Genomic DNA, 20,185 nt, shown 5'->3' on the forward strand with positions numbered 1-20,185 from the left:
GAGAAAAAGTTGTCCAAGGATGCTGTTGCTAGCAGATACCTGCAACTAATAATGCTCAAAGAAGCAGAAATCCAGGCTTAACACTTCCACTGCCACTGTTGAATGTTTCTCATCAGCTACTAATATACTTCTGAGCTTTTTAGAACTATCTATATGAGACACTTTCTCAAGACAAATTCTGTAGTGTTGTGGCTTTCTCACAGTACAGCCATGTTAAGTAAGATATACAGAGTGGTTTTCTGAACTAATACTGCTTCCATCACTAAAAACAAATTTTTACCTATCCTGTCAGCTATATGCAACACCAGTGACGTTTTAATCAATGTTTCTCTATATGAGTAGAGATGCAATTATAGTGGATACTTGCTACCACTAAGGTACAGATATGTAGAAATCCCAGATCTAGCAATTCCACCACTGTAAATGGACTTTTCCCCCCCCCCACTACTGATACTTCTGTGCATTTTAGCCTAATACATCGATATAAAATGCTTTCTCAAAAATATCATCATGCTGTGGCTTTCTCATAGTATAGCCATGTTAAATCAGATATACAGACTGAGATATATTTATATGTCAATGCTGCCTGGCTGGCACCTGTGCTGGTGGCATGTAAAAAGCACCATTTGAGCATGGCTGATGTCAGTGCCACCTGACTGGCACCTGTGCCGGTGGCATGTAAAAAGCACCATTTGAGCATAACTGATGTCAGTGCTGCCTGTGCCAGTGGCATGTAAAAAGCATCCACCACACTCTCAGAGTGGTTGGCATTAGGAAGTGCATCCAGCTGTAGAAACCTTGCCAAATCAAAGGTGGCAAGCTGGCAGAATCATTAGCATGCCAGGTGAAATGCTTAGCGGTATTTCATCTGCCGTTACGTTCTGAGTTCAAATTCCGCCGAGGTCGACTTTGCCTTTCATCCTTTCGGGGTCGGTTGACGTAATCGACTTAATCTTCTTGTTTGTCCCCTCTATGTTTAGCTCCCTGTGGGCAATAAAGAAATAAGAAACCTTGCCAAATCAGATTGGGGCCTGGTGCAGCCTCCCAGCTTACCAGTTATCAGTCAAACTGACTGACCCATACCAGCATGGAAAATGGACAGTAAACGACAATGATACATATATGTTCATTATTAGCAACAGAAGCAGTATTAAATCTAAATAGCATTCTGTATATCTTGCTTAACTCTTTAGCATTTAATTGGGCCATATTTGGCCCAAATATTCTGCATGTTTTATGTTAAAACTAACCAAACCCAACTGCTCTTACCCACCATGTAATGTCATTCTAAAAATATAGAAACACACCATTGAAATCTTACGCTACAAGATAATATGTGATTAATTCAAAGCAGTACGAATAAATAAGCATTACATTTGACAAAGAAATCTGAATGCTAAAGGGTTAACGTAGATAAACTGTAGAAATCCAAACTACTGCTGTTTTCTTCTCGAGAAAGCATCATGTACAGATGTACAGTGCTAAAAAGCACAGAATATCAGTAACACATGAGAAGCATCCAGCAGTGGCAGTAGAATTTCTACATATTTGCATGTCATCAGCAGCAAGCATCCAATAGCAACCACATGCTTAGACAAATCTAAGCTCTATTGACATAGAAAAACGGTGAGTAATAAATCATTAGTGTTGCAAATAGCCAGCAGGCTTGGTAAAACTTATGTGACAGAAACATTTTATTATATCAAAATAGCATTCTGTATACTACAGTTGTATGGCTACCTACAACCTTTCTACATTAAGGAAGATATACAGAACGCTATTCGCAAGCCCTCGCCTGTCACCAATTAAGGAGATATTTCCCCATGGCCAGATATGTTTTTCAGAGAAGACTAGAAACGAACAACCTTGCTTGCATGATAATGATGTTCATTTTCAATCATTATGTGATGTCTAGACAAGGGTACATACAAACAGCACAAGGCTTTGATTGGCCTAGGGCTGACTAATCCATGCCAGCATGGAAAAATGGATGTTAAGTGATGACGAAATGAACGGAAAAACTGAAAAGCACAAGAGTTGCATTTCATTTGGATACTCTGACAAGGAGAACTCAGCAATAACATACTGATACTTCTTGTCCTTGGCAGGAAAGAGTCACCCAACATTTTATCAATGAGTTCTCACTAATGTATGTGGCCGTGTATAGTACCATCTAAATATTTTCTCACTACAACCTTCATCATCATCGTCATCGTTTAACGTCCGTTCTCCATGCTAGCATGGGTTGGACGGTTCGACCGGGGATCTGGGAAGCCAAAAGGCTGCACCAGGCTCCGGTCTTATCTGGCAATGTTTCTACAGCTGGATGCCCTTCCTAACGCCAACCACTCCGTGAGTGTAGTGGGTGCTTTTTACGTGCCACCTGCACTGGTGCCAGGCGAGGCTGGCATCAGCCACGGTCGGATTGGTGCATTTTACGTGCCACCTGCACGGAAGCCAGTCGAGGCGGCACTGGCATCGGCCACGATTCGGATAGTGCTTTTTACGTATCTCCAGTCCAGGGGTCCTGGCATCTGCCGGGTGCCAGTCATAGGATTGGTTCAATTTCGATTTCGATTTCATATGTTAATTTTGATCGGATTCAAAAGATAAACTCAGAGCTACAGATTACAATGAAAATAATATCAATACAACAAATAAATAAATCTATTTTCCTTAACCACATGCTTTTCAACTAAACCTATAATGGCATTAGATGAAATGTCAGGAATTCTAACTATAAATCTATTGTTAGGTTTTTTTTTTTTAATTAATCTGAGAAACAGGGGCACTGTCCAAAACATTTTCAGGCTTTGATTGACTGACGGATAGTGACAGCTGGAGAAGTTTAATACATTGAATGTCACATTCGACATGGAATGTAACTTCTTGTATTGTAGTCTTTATCTCTTCCTTACACATATATACATACATATTCACACATATATACAATATACGATATACACACACACACAGACATATAGTATCCCTTGACTACCGCATGTGTTATGTTCCAAAACACCCCACAATAGGTGAAAATATATGAAGTAGAAACAGTAATGTATATTTTTTTTTATTATTTTCATAATTTGTATATATATATTTTATTATAAACACAAAACACCACAGAGGAATTGACATAAGCTTAAGTAATAAACTACAATAGGTGAACCATGATATGGCAAAGGATTATTGTGTGTGTGTATATATATATATATATATATATATATATATATGTATGTATACAGTGGAAATACAGTTTATAATTTTGAGTCATTCCTGAAGGCCATTCATTACCCAAAATATTTATAGGCGTAGGAGTGGCTGTGTGGTTAGTAGCTTGCTTACCAACCACATGGTTCCGGGTTCAGTCCCACTGTGTGACACCTTGGACGAGTGTCTTCTACTATAGCCTTGGGTCAACCAAAGCCTTGTGAGTGAATTTGGTAGATGGAAACTGAAAAGAAGCCCATTGTATATATGCGTATATATATGTATGTATGTGGGTGTATATGTTTGTGTGTCTGTGTTTGTCTCCCCAACATCGCTTGACAACCAAAGCTGGTGTGTTTACGTCCCTGTAACTTAGCGGTTCGGCAAAAGAGACCGATAGAATAAGTACTAGGCTTACAAAGAATAAGTCCTGGGGGGCGATTTACTTGACTAAAGGTGGTGCTCCAGCATGGCTGCAGTCACATGACTGAAACAAGTAAAAGAGTAAAGAGTAAGAGAGTTTCAACACATCATGCATTAATGCCTCACGAGTGAGATGCTATACTCAAATTGAAAACTATTATAAATATATACTAGCAACGCCGGGTCATAATGCTAGTGCATGCATATACAGCTGCATGCGTGCGCACATACACGCGAGTACTGTCCAAATCTCCAACCAATCACATACAACTAGCTGGCATTCAATTGGCGTATCAAGTTTCAGGCATTTTGATTGGGTTTTGGATAGAAAATTCACAAAAAAAATCACTACTATTGATGTTTTAATGGCTTTGTGGGGTGACTGAGGAAATGTAAAGATGTGCACGACCACCCTTGGACGGTTTTAAATGAACATAGAAAGTGCGAGCCCTCTAACTGAAAAATTGTGGATTTGTATAAAGGACACACACACACACAGACATTTTGCCGTTTATATATATACTAGCAGTATCGCCCGGCGTTGCTCGGGTTTGTAAGGGAAATAACTATATAAGCATTTTTAGAGAGTTATAGCCAAAAAATAGCAAAAAGATGCATTAAAAATGGAAAGAATATGATGGTAATTTTTAGAGAGTTACTTCCCTTATATAATAGTGGAAAAAATGCATTAAAATGGAAAAATATGATGGTAATTTTTTTAAAATCGTAGACTCATCGTAGACGCGCGCTAATACCCAGAAGGGCTCGATATGAATCACGACTATAAGATACCCGCTTTTGGTTAAACTGCACCGCAAAATGTGGGAGTAGTTAGGAATCTAAATCGTAGGAGACAGACACACAACTTCACTTTTATATATAAAGATATAAGCCACGTAGTTATATACACATACTTTGTTATATACACATTCTTAAAAGAAAATGTTATTTTGAACACAACATTTATAAAGAATAAAATATTTTTTGGTTTTTCTTTTAAACGGATGCATACATTTATTAATAACTATATATAAGTGTCGTCTGTTTATACATAAACACTGTTTCATACTGCAATTATATATACATATATCTATATATAATATTATATAATAAAATATATACAGAATATGTGTATATATTTATGTATGTATAAATATATACTGAAAGAAGCTCGGCTCGCCAATTAATACTACCAAAATTTAACGACAGAAAGTAAATTAAAAACCAATTTACCTTTTCTGTATTGTTATGGCAATTCGACAGTCGGTGTGTTTTTGCAAATGTGTTCGAATGAGAAGTGAGTTGTGTTTGGCGCCTTTTTTACTAATAACAAACACACACGTGTTTGTATGTAGTTGTTTGAAACGTTTGTGTTTGTCAGTGTCATATATGTATGTGTATGCGTGTGTGTGAGGAATGGCAAACCAGATAGATAGCGCGCAAATTTCTTTTGAAGTTCGTGCTCCGCTTGTGTGTGTGTGTGTGTGCGTGCTTTAGGTGTACGTAGGTATGTGTACTCTCTCTGTCTCTTTACACACACTAACAAAAGCACTTCACTTACACACCACACTTTCTGTGTCGCACATCCCATCAAACACACACACACACACACACACACACATGTACATCAATGCTTTCGGAGTGAAATGTTAAAATATTGAGTTTTCTCGAATTTTGTCTTAATTGGGGGTGAAATTGAAAGAAATTTTGTATGGCATGACCGAATGGAAGTACTTTGAAAAATCATAGGTAAACTCTAATTGAAGAAATTGTGTGAGGAGTAAATCGTTATGTATTTATTTGTTTCTGTTTGCTGTTTTTTTTTTTTTAGTAGTGGTTTAAGGTACACTTGCAAAGAGAAAGTGGGAGAAATTAGGGTGATAGCGTGAGTGAAGCAGATGGCTCCGTTTTTGTGTGTGTGTGTGTGTGTGCGTGTGCTGTAGCCCACACTAAGAAAAGCACTTGACTTACACACCACAATGTGAGTTTTCTCTAAATTTTGCTTAATTGGGGTAGAAATTTGAAAAACTGGACCTGGCACGACCCGATTTATTCTACTCTTAAAAATGCTAGGTAAATTGTAATTGAAGAACTCCTATATTGTAGATTTCTATAAGAGACAAAGGGAGGCAGATAAAATCTGCCTTTTATAATAAGAGATATATATATACACACACACACATTTGTCAATTCTCTCAGAAGTGACAAATTAAAGAACTCAATACACAAGTGTATTAAAGAATACTCTACAAGTGTAGAGAATTCTTCAGTACTTTATAACTGAAAGTATCATAATTCCAATACTCCAAGTTACATGTTTCTAATTATTCAGTAGGTAAGATGTGTTTTCTTTTGCTATTGAAATACTATAAAAGGCTAAGAAAACACTTGTTCCTTATAATAAAAAAATCAAAAACCTTGAAAGCAACATGTGCAAAAACAGCTGCTTCAAGCTCAAGGTTTTCTTTTCATTTCTGGCATGTGAAAGTTGTAGTGACTAAATATTTAGAGGGTACTATACAGTGTCTCACACACATGCACAAATATACATCTACTGCTTTACCAACCAGCCTATCAAATGTCCTTGTACATCACTGGGTCACAATGTGCTTCTCTTCTTCCCTTGATTGTAATCCTCTCTTATATTAAGACTGAATTTTTTGACTATGTCATCCTTCCATTGTTTTGGAAATCTTTTCTAATCTTTTGGATACCATCCAACAACTGCACAGGTCCACCTGTTGTCTGAGAGCTTTGCAACATGTCTTGTTGAGCAGAACTTGTGCTTTTGGTATTCTATGATCACAGGGCCGCTCCACTCTATTTTTGGATTACTATGTTTCCACTATGTTCCAACAATGCTACTCCTAGTATGGGTCTTTCCCTGCCCCCTGTGTAGAGCCAGTAATTCTTCCTTCTTTGTAGTAGTCCATGTCACAAGCATGTCAGTAGGATGATATTGTTGAAGAATCAAGGCAAATGTCTTTCATGTTGCTCTTACTGTGTAAGGTTTTAGCATTCATGTGTATTTACTGACTGTCCCAATTAGACATGTTCCTTCACCACCTGAATTTCAATAGTTCCCACCACCACTATTTAGCATTGTGTTATGTTTTTGGACTTGTGGAGGCGCAATGGCCCAGTGGTTAGGGCAGCGGACTCGCGGTTTCGATTCCCAGACCGGGTGTTGTGAGCGTTTATTGAGCGAAAGCACCTAAAGCTCCACGAGGCTCCGGCAGGGATGGTGGTGATCCCTGCTGTACTCTTTCACCACAACTTTCTCTCACGCTTACTTCCAGTTTCTGTTGTACCTGTATTTCAAAGGGCCGGCCTTGTCACTCTCTGTGTCACGCTGAATATCCCCGAGAACTACGTTAAGGGTACACGTGTCTGTAGAGTGCTCAGCCACTTGCACGTTAATTTCACGAGCAGGCTGTTCTGTTGATCGGATCAACCGGAACCCTCGTCGTCGTAACCGACAGAGTGCTTCCATGTTTTTGGACTGCAAAGTATTTTGTTTTTAAAGGGATTGTTTTAGGGCCTAATGCTGAACTCCCAGTGTCAAACTCTGTCAGCTTGGTTTGCAGCTGACTTGAGGTTAATGCAATGAGCATAACGTCATATGCAAACCAGAGGTGTATTAGCTTGCTACACATAAGAAAATTCATTTAAATATATTTTGAATATGCCTTTATTACACACATGTGAGTGAGAACACTTTGAGATATTTTTGGGATCTAACATATGTCAGATACTGCGAGTGCTGCTTCTGATTGGTCAATCCATGGGGATGACCCGAGGTCATGGTGACAGCGCTGCTTCTGATTGGTCAATTCATGGTGATGACCCGAGGTCACGGTGACGGCACTACTTTTGTCATTCATAAGTTACAACTAAACGTGAAGAATTTAGTTATTGGGTTAATAAAATATGGTCGTTTATTCGTGTGTAATAAATAAAATACCAAACTCATTCGTGGCTTGTAAACGTATCTAACTCGCTTTCGCTTGTTAGATACGTTTACAAGCCACTCGTTGTAATAAATACGGTATCCATAGGGAACTCGTTTGGTATTCTCTCTATATCTATATCCAGCAGATCTCTAATTTAAAAAAAAATCTAAGTATTAAAAAGCTGTGGGCCTTTGAACCCTCTGCCATTACAGTATCTAGTCCTTATTCTACATGGAGAGTGGGACCTTATGTATGATGCAGTAGCATCAAGTTCAGAGGATGGTGTAGCTTTCATTCTCAAGGGTCCAGCATCTTACATAACTTCACTCTAGAGAATAGGGTCTCAATTCTTTTAGCCACTCCCAGTAGCTTATCTGCTGCATTGGCAATCTTCTTAGTGCAGCAACATTGGATTTTCTTGAGTTCTGTTGCTTGACCATGTGTTGTCAATAATGTAGAATAGTAGTTGAAACCAATGACAACAAACGTTCTCCACAGGACCAATATGGTTTCCTTTCCTTTCCTTTTGTTCTGAATGATCTCAGAATCCAACCAGCCAGTTACCTGCACATTGTTGCTATTTTAGTAATATGCACATGGAATAATACATTACTCATATTGATTCCCAGACCAAACACTGATTGTGATTTCAGAATTGCAATAGCCCTTGGTTCTGTTTAATCTGGTTGGAGGCTGACAGCAGAATGTTGAAATTGTTCAGAATGAATTGTGAATTCTCTTTTATTGTGGTCATACTGGGGACACCACCTGCAAGAATTTTGGTCAAATGAATTGACCCCATTACTTATTTTTTAAGACTGGTACTTGTTCTATCTGACTCTTATGCTGAACTGCTAAGTTACGGGTACATAAATACACCAATGCTACTTGTCAAGTGGTGGTGAGACACAAAACAGACACACACGCATATATACATACATGACAGGCTTCTTTCAGTTTCCATCTACCAAATGCACTCACAAGGCTTTGGTCAGCCTGAGGCTGTAGTAGAAGACACTTTTCTAAGGTGTCATGCAGTGAGACTGAACCTGGAATCATGTGGTTGGGAAGCAAACTTCTTACCACAGTCATGCCTGCACCTATTGTCTATTTTCAATATATACTGACCAGATTATTGAATGTTGTTACACACCGCTGGTCACAATACAAGAAAGTGCATTGTTGTAGGTTTCGAATGGTGCCACTCTGCTAGCTAGGCAGGCTAACATTTGCTCTGAATGGAATGTCAGTCTGTTGCAAGATTGCGCATTTTTGCCAGGGGAGTGAACTGGAACAATGCACTGCCAGTCCGGGAACTGAAGTCACAACCTTGTGATCATGAGTGCAACACCTTAACCACTAAGCCATGTGCCTTCACACACACACACTTCAGCAGGCTTTTTCAATCAGTCCACTAATTGGAGACCCCCTTTGGTCATGACAGATCATGGGATTGCACCTAGAAAGTTACCCTCTGAGGCACAAGTCAGGGCAAGGTTGTTTGTGGAAGACCAGCAGTCCCCCATGCATACCAGCTCCCCCCCCTCTCCATACCACTGATGTTATCCAAGGGAAAGGCAAAGGCCGAAACAGCTTGGCACTTGTGATGTTGCAACTCATTTCTACAGCTGAGTTAACAGGAGCAACATGAAATAAAGTGTCTTGCTCAAGAACACAACATGCTGGTCCGGAAATCGAACTCACAACCTTACGATCGTAAGCTCGATGCTCTAACCACTGAGCCATGCGCCTTCACTGTCCACTAATTACATGCACAAGATATTGGTTGATCTGTGGCTAAAGTATATTCATATATAATCAGATGTATAAATCTACTGTGCAGATTTGGTAGAGAGAAACTGATAGGAGTGTCTTATGTGCATGTGTGTGTGATCATCATCATCACCCCTTAACATTAAATTTCCATGCTACAAGGGTTAGACGGTTTGACCATAGCAAACAGGAAGAGTCACACCAGATTCTAGTATGATTTGGCTTGTGTGCATGTGTTTGTATTTCTTTTGTCTTTGTGGGTTTGCTGCTTGTAAACATTAGTCTAACTGTCAATGCCATTTGCTTGCAGCCACAATGAAAGCATGGTTCAGGCTGTTAGTAGTTTGACAGACTGAGAGGCTATCATTTTGTTTGAAAGCAGGTGATGGATGACATCAGGAAGAGCATCAGGTTATAGAAAACTTTGCCCTAACACTCTTATTTGACCCGTGCAAACATGGAGAAATAAGAAAACATTAAAATAATGATGACATGTATAGTTATACAAACGTATACCTTTACACACACACACACACACATATATATATATATATACATGATGAAATGTTGAAGCACGACCTTCGAACTTTATGCCTCACCAAGGAAATGACTAGTGACCGAGACTTTTGGAAATACACTGTGCTTGAGAAGACCCGGCAAGCCAAATGAGACCATAACATCGTGGCCTATGCCAGGGGCGTAACCAGCCCACTTATGCGCACCTTATCCTTCTTTTGGATACTAAAACTCTGCTTGCAAAGACCTGTTGAGGCAAGTGAAATCAAGATCAAATTTGATGACTGGCATCCGTGCTAGAGCACCATACGAGTGTAATCATTGACAGAGTGGCTAACTGGCTTCCGTGCCAGTGGCACATAAAAGGCACCATTCGAGTGTGATCATTACCAGTGTCGCCTTACTGGCACTTGATCCACGTGCTAGTAGGGTGTTAAGAGCACCATCCGAGCGTGATCGTTACCAGAGCAGCCAACTGGTCTCCGTGCCGGTGGCACATAAAAGACACCATTCGTGCTTGATCGTTACCAGCATCACCTTACTGGCACCTGTGCCGGTGGCATGTGTGAAAGATTCGAGCGAGGTCGTTGTCAGTACCGCCTGACTGGCCCCGAGCCAGTGGCACATAAAAGCACCCACTACACTCTCGGAGTGATTGGCGTTAGGAAGGGCATCCAGCTGTAGAAACTCTGCCAGATCAAGATTGAAGCCTGGTGCAGCCATCTGGTTCGCCAGCCCTCAGTCAAATTGTCCAACCCATGCTAGCATGGAAAGCGGACGTTAAACGATGATGATGATGATACACATACATTTAAATCCTTTCTACTATAAACACAAGGAGTGAAATTTTGTGAGAGTCAGTAAGTCGGTTACATTGACCCCAGCGCTCAACTGGTACTCATTTCAGGATGAAAGGCAAAGTCAACCTCAGTGGAATTTAAACACAGAACATTAAGAAGGATGAAATGTCGCTAAGCATTTTGTCCAGCATGCTAACAATTCTGCCATCTCAACACCTAGTACATACACATTTATATGGACACACACACACATAAAAATAAGTATGTGTGTGTGTGTTTAGGATCAGGACTAGGAGGACAACCAGAGACGACAAATATGGAGAAGAAGGATCTGGAAGCTTAAAGATCCTGCAATGGACAGAGATTTAGGGACATATTACTTGAAGCCTCTGACGAAGTAGAAGGGGATAGAGCATCACAGGGGTAGAAGACAGCTGGACGTTTCTAAGGGACAACCTGCTGAGAGCCACTGACCAGATCTGTGGGGTGGTGCAAAGCCTAGAATAACGTGGTGGTGGAAAATATTGTAGACAGGGCTATTAGAGAAAAGAGACAGGCTTGGAAGGTCTGGAAAAATGGGGGTAGCAGGGAATTGTATCAGACTGCCAAAAGAGAAGCTAGGAGACAGGTTTATTTAGCCAGAGGGGAAGCAGATAAGAAAAAATTTGCCAATGTTCTGCGCCGTGAGGACCAAAGACTGGAGGTGTTCGTGTTGCAAGACAGTGTTTGAGAGAGAATCGTGATGTGGTAGGAGAGAAGTGTGTTCGCATGGAAGATGGTTCACTTGCGCTAAATGAGGATGCGAAGAGAGAGGTTTGGAGATGCCACTATGAAAGGTTGCTGAATGAAGAAAATGAATGGGATAAAGAGAGTCTGCCGAATGTTGACCCAACAGAGGGACCAGCTATCCGAGTTGATAGTTCTGTGGTAGCTAAGGCAATTAGAAGCATGAAGACAGGGAAAGCCCCAGGCCCATCAGGAATCACTGCAGAGATGCTCAAAATGTCTGGTAGTGTCGGCTATAGCCTAGTCACCCATATAGTTAATCAGGTGATACACAAAGGGTCATACCCAATGACTGTGGTGTAGCAGTATAATAGTCAACTGCTACAAAGGTAAAGGTGATGCCCTAGATACAAATAACTACAGAGGTATCAAGCTGTTGGACCAGGTGATGAAGGTTACGGAGAGGGTCATAGCCCAACTAATTAGAGAGAGAGTTAGTTTAGATGAGATGCAGTTTGGGTTTGTGCCAGGGAAAAGTACTACTGATGCTATATTCCTGGTAAGGCAGCTGCAGGAGAAATACCTAGCCAAAGATAAGCCCCTGTACCTGGCTTTTGTTGACATGGAGAAAGCCTTCGACAGGGTCCCCCGATCCCTTATCTGGTGGGCAATGAGAAAACTAGGGATAGATGAATGGTTAGTGAGAGCTGTGCGGGCCATGTATAGGGACGCCGCTAGTAGGGTGAGGGTTGGAAATGAGTACAGTGAAGAATTCCGGGTAGAGGTAGGGTCCACCAAGGCTCAGTACTCAGCCCCCTCCTATTTATCATAGTCCTCCAGGCAATAACGGAGGAATTCAAGACAGGATGCCCTTGGGAGCTCCTCTATGCTGATGACCTTGCTCTAATTGCTGAGTCGCTATCAGAACTGGAGGAGAAGTTTCAGGTGTGGAAACAAGGATTAGAATCGAAGGGCCTCAGAGTCAATCTAGCTAAAACCAAAGTCGTAATCAGTAGGAAGGTAGACAAATCACAAACACCTTCAGGTAGATGGCCCTGCTCGATCTGTAGAAAAGGTGTAGGTAGAAACTCTATAAGATGCACCAAGTGTAAGCTATGGACACATAAGAGATGCAGCAATGTCAAAGAAAGGCTAACTAGGAAGATGGTTTTTGTATGTGGCAGATGCTCAGGAACAATAAACACTGAAAATGCTCTGAGACCAACTTCCGTCACTTTCCGGGAGAAAAACTAGAAATAGTTGATAGTTTCCGTTACCTAGGTGACCAAGTCAGCAGCGGGGGTGGGTGTGCTGAAAGTGTAACTGCTAGAGTAAGAATAGCTTGGGCAAAGTTCAGAGAGCTCTTACCTCTGCTGGTGACAAAAGGCCTCTCGCACAGAGTGAAAGGCAGACTGTATGATGCGTGTGTACGAACAGCCATGCTACATGGCAGTGAAACATGGGCCGTGACTGCTGAGGATATGCGTAAGCTCGCTAGAAATGAAGCCAGTATGCTCCGATGGATGTGTAATGCCGGTACTCACACTCGCAGAGTGTAAGTACCTTGAGAGAAAAGCTGGACCTAAGAAGCATCAGTTGTGGTGTGCAAGAGAGACGTTTGCGCTGGTATGGTCATGTGGCGAGAATGGATGAAGATAGTTGTGTGAAAAAGTGCCACACCCTAGCGGTTGAGGGAACCTGTGGAAGAGGCAGACCCAGGAAAACCTGGGACGAGGTGGTGAAGCACGACCTTCGAACTTTAGGTCACACTGAGGAAATGACTAGAGACCGAGACTCTGGAAGTGTGCTGTGCGTGAGAAGACCGGCAGGACAAGTGAGTCCACAACCCGTGGCCTTCTACATGGGATGGAGCCAGCCTACGTATGCATACCTTCCCTTCTTGGGACACAAAACTCTACTTGTGAAGACGTGTTGAGGCAAGTGAGGATCAGAATCGAAATCGATCAATGGAAATTGCGGATGTGCTACCAGTGCCGGTGGCATGTCGAAACTCTGCTTGTGAAGACCCATTGAGGCAAGTGAGGATCAGAATCGAAATCGATCAATGGAAATCGATCAATGGAAATTGCAGATGTGTTACCAGTGCCGGTGGCATGTAAGAGAACTTTCCGTTTCGCGACCGTTGCCAGCACCGCCCCGTTTCGTGTCCGTTGCCAGCCTCGCCTGGCCCTCGTGCCGGTGGCACATAAAAAGCACCATCCGTTCGTGGCCGTTTGCCAGCTCTGTCTGGCACCAGTGCGGGGTGGCACGTAAAAAGCACCCACTACACTCACGGAGTGGTTGGCGTTAGGAAGGGCATCCAGCCGTAGAAACACTGCCAGATTTGACTGGGCCTGATGAAGCCTTCTGGCTTCACAGACCCCAGTAGAACCGTCCAACCCATGCTAGCATGGAAAACGGACGCTAAATGATGATGATGATGATGATGATATATGTATATATATATATACATACACATACATACAAGTAAAAAATAGAAAATACTATCTTTGATATATCAAAAACTGTTTCTATTAGCCATTTCAACAACATCAATCATCATTCACAATCCTATAATCAATAATTACATTATAATAGTTGTATATGTGTCACCTCAAGATATAGATATCAACCATGCGATGTTTGTTATATATAGTCCAAAATAAAGGAGTATAAAAATACAAAAAAAAAGTTATCAAATAAAACATATAATAGCAGTTGCATTCACACAGATGCAGTGTGTAGCAAAGTGCCAGAACAATAAATCTTTGTCTCAATAGTCAGATAAACAGTTAGCATCCAGTCAGAAACAGTTACGAGGCACTGATAAGGTTCTACTGTAAAATCATCTTATAATAAAAGGTCAGTGAGACCCAGGAAGACATGGGATGATGTGGTGAAGGCTGATCTCAAGACACTGAGCCTTGCAGAGATGATGAAGGAATGAGCTGACTGATGATTCATTGTGCTTGAGAAGACTAGTCTGCGACAATGCATCTAATCTTCCTAACACTCATCCTACCATCACTCTTCTAACTATAACATTATTCAGCTGCTGTAACAAGAGCAGAATCTGCACATATTTCAGTCCCTTTTGTGCTCCCAGTTATTTCCCCTCTCTACGGAAATAACTCCTTTTAAAATACCCCATTCTCAATATCCTTTTCTACTTCATTCTCCATCATTCACCCCCTTTTTGTGCCTCCTGAGATCTCCCTTTCCTAAGAACTACCATACTTAATCTTTGATACCCTCTCCTATCTGCTATCAATAGTCCTCTACCCCCATCTGCTAACAATAGCCACTCCTATATATCTCCGACTGCCATCGGTGTCACAGTACATATCTCCCTCCCACAGCATACCAACTCCCCATTTTCTGATCTCCAAGCTTATTATACTGCTGCTCTCCACCCTTCCTGAGCCACTCTTATATCTTTCACTCCACTCCATACTGGTATTTCCCACTGACCACACCTCCTCTCTTGACCATCATTCATCTCTACCCATCTGTCACTCTTCTCTCATGCTCTTACGAAATTACCCACCCACTCTTCCTGATTCTGTCCTTATTCTCTCTTATACTCATTTTCCTACACCTTGATAGTATGCTGACACCTTGTCAGCACCAACTTTCTCTTCCATCAAGCTACCCACCCACCCCTATATAATGCAAGAAAGCAATGCATCTTCTCTATAGTAACACATTTGAAACTCCCTCTCACCACTGAGCAAAAAGCTACCTTCCTCTTTACTACAAACCCATACAGGGGAGTGGGGGGCTCTCTTTGTCTCATGAGTTATTTGTAGTAATAGTTTAGTGCAACAAAAGAAAAACAAAACCCACCCAGTTCACTGTGTAAAGTGGTTGGCATTAGGAAGGGCATCCAGCCACAGAAACCATGCCAAATCAGGCATTGGAGCTTGACACAGACTTCTGACTTGTTGGTCCTGTAAAGCTGTCCAACCCAAGCCAGTATAGAAGACAAAAGTGGATGATGCATACATATATGTGCGTGTACATATACATATTCATGCATACACATGTTTGTGTGTGTGTGTGTGTGTGCACATTATACATATATAAGTGCTCATATACATTCATATACAAACACACTCACTAAAGTAGGTGTGACTATGCATACATGAGACTTGGTGTGCACACATTCAGCAATCTTTCCGTTTCACATTTCCTGGAAAAAGAGAAAGTGCAACAATGAACAATAGACTGATAAATGTGGAACCACACGGATCGAGGAAGTATTGTAACAGCATAAAGGCGGCGAGCTGACAGAATCGTTAGCACGCTGGGCAAAATGTTTAACGATATTTCGCCGGTCGCTACGTTCTGGGTTCAAATTCCGCCGAAGTTGACTTTGCCTTTCATCCTTTCGAGGTCGATAAATTAAGTACCAGTTGAGTACTGGGCCGGTGTAATCGACTACCCCCTACCCCAAATTTCAGGCCTTGTGCCTATAGTAGAAAGGATTGTAACAGCATAAAAAATATACTTTGCCCCTTGATGTCTTCAATTTGGATTTATGAAAAAAGATTATATACTGACAACAAATGTAATTGGGTTCATCATAACACCACATGTACAAAAGAGATTGAAAAGCTAATTTTACAATGGAATATGTAATACCATTTCATAAATTTATAGATATTGTATAACCATTAGTAGGTAGCAAAGGTTTTGACATGCTGTACGTAACAGCTGCAGCATGGTAAATTTTACACAGTCCTACAGTTTCGTTAGTGTTTAGAATATAGAAATTAAAATAAAGTTTGACCTGGTTTTCATATTGATTCATGGCATACCAACTTCCGACTGACAAACACACCAAGGAATTTATGATGTACTGTTGTTTCGAGTATCAAACATTGGCAAAAATTCGAGATCGCCAACGTCTACTGCCCTTTGTAATTCTAATAACAACAACATCAGAATTTGAAAGATTTTCAAAATAGGGGTCCATTATAGGTAGTAACTTCGATCGGAAATATTAAGGAAAAGAACAACGAAAAAACAATTTAGCCCTAATAATTGAATTTAGGGGTCTACTTGTCTTACAAAATGGGCATTTTTGACGAATTTTAGTGATTACATTAAATATTCTTTCTTTTCGAGAATATCTAAAACTCAATGAAAGAAATTATGTAAACGGTCGTTGACCTGTGAAAATAGGTACAAGGTTCATTAGCCTTGGTACCACCAAGTCAGTAAAGTATCATTTATATAACAATTGTTGATAAATAGGAACCGAAACTAGTTTAGGTTCTGTTTATACATTCCAACCAACTTAACTAATCAATGGTTGCTTAGAAAGAACAACGGTTGACTCAATGATTAAGCAAGTTTCGGTGGGCATCAGAAGAACAGAAAATCTTCAGCAACTAGGTCCAGCTTTAACAACTATACTACGGTCAAAATGGATTCAACGCCAAATATAAAAGGGCAGAAAAAACCGAATGTTAAAACGAAGATTATACGACGGTCGTTATTAGGCAAAAACTGGGAAGTACTGGACTAAATGCCCAACAATATCTGAATTCGCCCTTCGATACCAGAGTTCAATTCCAATCAGAGTCGACTTTGCTTCTAAGTACCAATCACGTACTAGCGTCATCAGTTCATCGACTACACTTCTCCCCAATACAGTTTTGGTTTTGACTAATCACCCATAACAGCAATATCATATTAATGCTACTAAATCTAGGTAAACTTGTATTTTCGTACAGGGGTTTCGAATTACGATAAAAGAGCAAAACCAACAGAGAAGAATCCGAAACTACTCTTTGGTACTACTACTACAAGCTGAAGAGAATATTAACCTTAGTTGTTTGAAATGAAGACTAATTAACAGAAACGAACAATAGATATATTTATTAGTAGAGTTGTTTGATTTGAAAATAGCTCAATAATTAGTGCTTGTAGAGCAAACGAACATTTTGAAGAACAATGAAAATAAATATATCAGGTTTAAACTTTATAAAGATAATTCCAAATTTTACTTAAGGAATCTACCGAATTACACCATATGAAGAAATTCGTAAATATAAACAAGTGTTATATTAATAAGCAGTGGAGATCTTTAATGTAAATTAACGTTAACTAATTCTGCATATAATATAAATGAATAAAAAAAAAAAGCAACCCCAAAATGTAACAGCATTTGATGGAATCGAACCTAGTACACTCCCGATAGCCAGGAGGCAACTGCGTTAACTATTTCACAACCAGACAATTTAATATTCCTGCTTTTGAATGAAGCCAACATGTTTTTACTGTGATGAAAATTTCCATCGCTGCGGCTAGATTTCACCAAGAATTTCTGTTCCACTATGTATTATGTAGGTCTGTGAGAGTATATTATATGATAGAAACTCTGCAGTGAATATATATATATATATATATCTGTGTGTGTGTGTGTGTTACACATACACATATATATATATATATATATATATATATATATATATATATATATCTGTGTGTGTTACACATACACACACACACTTGTGTGTCTGTGTAGTCATAAAACAAATGCTAATAAAAATGATGTAATTTCAGGGAATATGTAAAAAGTAAATGGCGATAGCAACGACAAGAAATAGGAGATCTCAACTATTATCATTATTACCGAATTTGAAGAGGTTTGCAAGTCGGTATTCGATGCTTAGTCTGGGTTATGCTAGTAGTGATCCAAGTGGGCTTCCGTACAAACACCACCACAGTTGTTCACGGATACTAATGACTTTCCGAAACCACAACTATTTTTTACTTCGCTTGCAAATTACACCAAAACTTAGCCATAAAGAAACCTACAAGGATTTGTAGTAGCTTTGTTTTAGGTGTGTGTGTCATACAGTTTCCTCTATTTTTCTTTTTTTTAAAGTATATTTATAGTTTCTACATGTAACCTAGAAGACATGGAATAAACAAAAACAAAACCAAATATTATTTGCGGTTTTACAAGTCTGAAGAGAGAGAGAGAGAGAGAGGATCACACGAAATTTTCGAATAAAAGACGAAAATACTGGTTCATTCACAAGCAAAGAATCTGCAGTGAATAACCGAATGAAACTACTATGTCCAGGGGACTGAGAGTTAGGAAGAAGACGTTAGAGTTTGAGTAAGGCAAGGTTTCAAATTTGCTCGGCCTCTCCGAGGGAGCGTTATTTCTTCTAGGAAAATGCCAGTTGGAGACTTGGATTTGCTATCAGTGGAATGAACAATCTATAAAACCTTTCATATCGATGTTGTTATTTATTAATGGGGAAATAAAATATAAGCGGATCATTAAAACAATCCATGCTATACGTATATGTAGTTGTGTCTATATATATATGATACATGACTACACAGATCTATATTTGAATAAGTCTGTGTGCATGTTTACTATGTATGTGTATGAGAGAGAGATAGCAAAAATACTCTCTATAAGCAACCTGGTGTATACACTTATAAGGATATGCCGATAAATGGCAAGGAACAACTAGTCTACAAGTGGTTTCCAGCGACTCCAAGAGCCAAAGTCTACATTTTAATGTAAATATTTAAATCTGGAAATTTGTGACGTGTTTACCGTAAACTAGATATATTTCTGATATTTCTGTTAACCGTGTTTTTAGTGAGTGGGGACCGACTTGCTAATACCAAACTATTTCAACATAACACTGTAGAAAGGGCGACATATATGAGAGATACCAGTAGTAGGGAGTGAAACACTGCTTCTGCACAACAGTAGCTGTTTTGCAGTCAATAAAATACCTTCTTACCAAACGATACACAAGTCATACGCTGTTTACTCACCAGGAAGCACAATTTTGGCCAGTTGTGAATGAAATATCGGTATGTATATATCGAATAAGGTTCAGAGAGATCCTTGGTAATCAATCGCATGATATCGGCCATCTGGAGTTCACATTCGTAAACGCGATACTCCAGTTGGCTTTCTGTAGCGACAGTATTAGCACATGCATCATCTACAACTGCCGTCTCAGGTCCCGAAGATATGGCAACAGTAGATGTGTTGTCCTTAGAAATGTTAAGGTTATTCAGTTGTTTATTTACACTGTCCATAACCTCTTGCCGATTGGAAGGGTTGTCGTCATGGTCGCGTGACGATTTAATCTCTTCTACCCCGGACTGACAAGACAAAATGCCCGTGTCGCTTTCATTATGACTGCAATCAGGATTGCAACTAACACTATTTAAAGTACAACAATCATATTCCTCTTCGCCGTTAGGGCCGAGCAATCCATCAGGTAAGACATGGTTAATCAGTCCGTTTTCATCTGTTCTATGTTTTATCTTGCCATTTGGTAATGTGTTTTCTTTGATTCCGGCTCGTTCGATAATTTTAGTGGTGGTAGATACGACCTGGTGATCTTTAGTGATTGTAGACAAGTTGTTCAGTTCCGACAAGTTCGTTTGATTACTGCCCCAAGCAGTGGCTCCATGTGCCGAGTCCAGCTGGGACGCATAGGTCTTCTCCTCTTCACAGCAACCTAAGCTAAGGCCACTATTTTCCATTTCATGGAGAAAATGCAAATGACGCCGATTTAGATAAAATGTTAATAACTGTATATAGACTTTATAAGGCAAAATCTAATCAATGCAAACGTTTGTGATCATAACAAGTATTATGGTCAAACAGGTTAAAAAGGAGCAGACCTTGCGTTAAGACATGTTGAGAAAATACCATTTTACTTTCAAGTACTAGTTGACATGCGTAGTGGACTACGTCGTCGGATTACTACGCTATTTCTAATAAAT

At 40.0% G+C, this 20,185-nt stretch overlaps 1 protein-coding gene across 1 annotated transcript in view; it reads right to left on the reverse strand.

Moving 5' to 3' along the window:
* LOC115210351 (N-alpha-acetyltransferase 30) overlaps positions 1–20,156 on the reverse strand; it is a 40,635-nt gene extending 20,479 nt beyond the window's left edge. The window contains exon 1 of the mRNA XM_029778894.2: positions 19,220–20,156. Within this exon, the coding sequence (XP_029634754.1) occupies positions 19,220–19,942 (723 nt within the window). The 5' untranslated portion in view covers positions 19,943–20,156. The remainder of the gene's footprint in view (positions 1–19,219) is intronic.
* Positions 20,157–20,185: the final 29 nt, after the last annotated feature.

This window comes from Octopus sinensis, linkage group LG4 (genome assembly GCF_006345805.1).
Source record: "Octopus sinensis linkage group LG4, ASM634580v1, whole genome shotgun sequence".
NCBI lineage: Eukaryota > Metazoa > Mollusca > Cephalopoda > Octopoda > Octopodidae > Octopus > Octopus sinensis.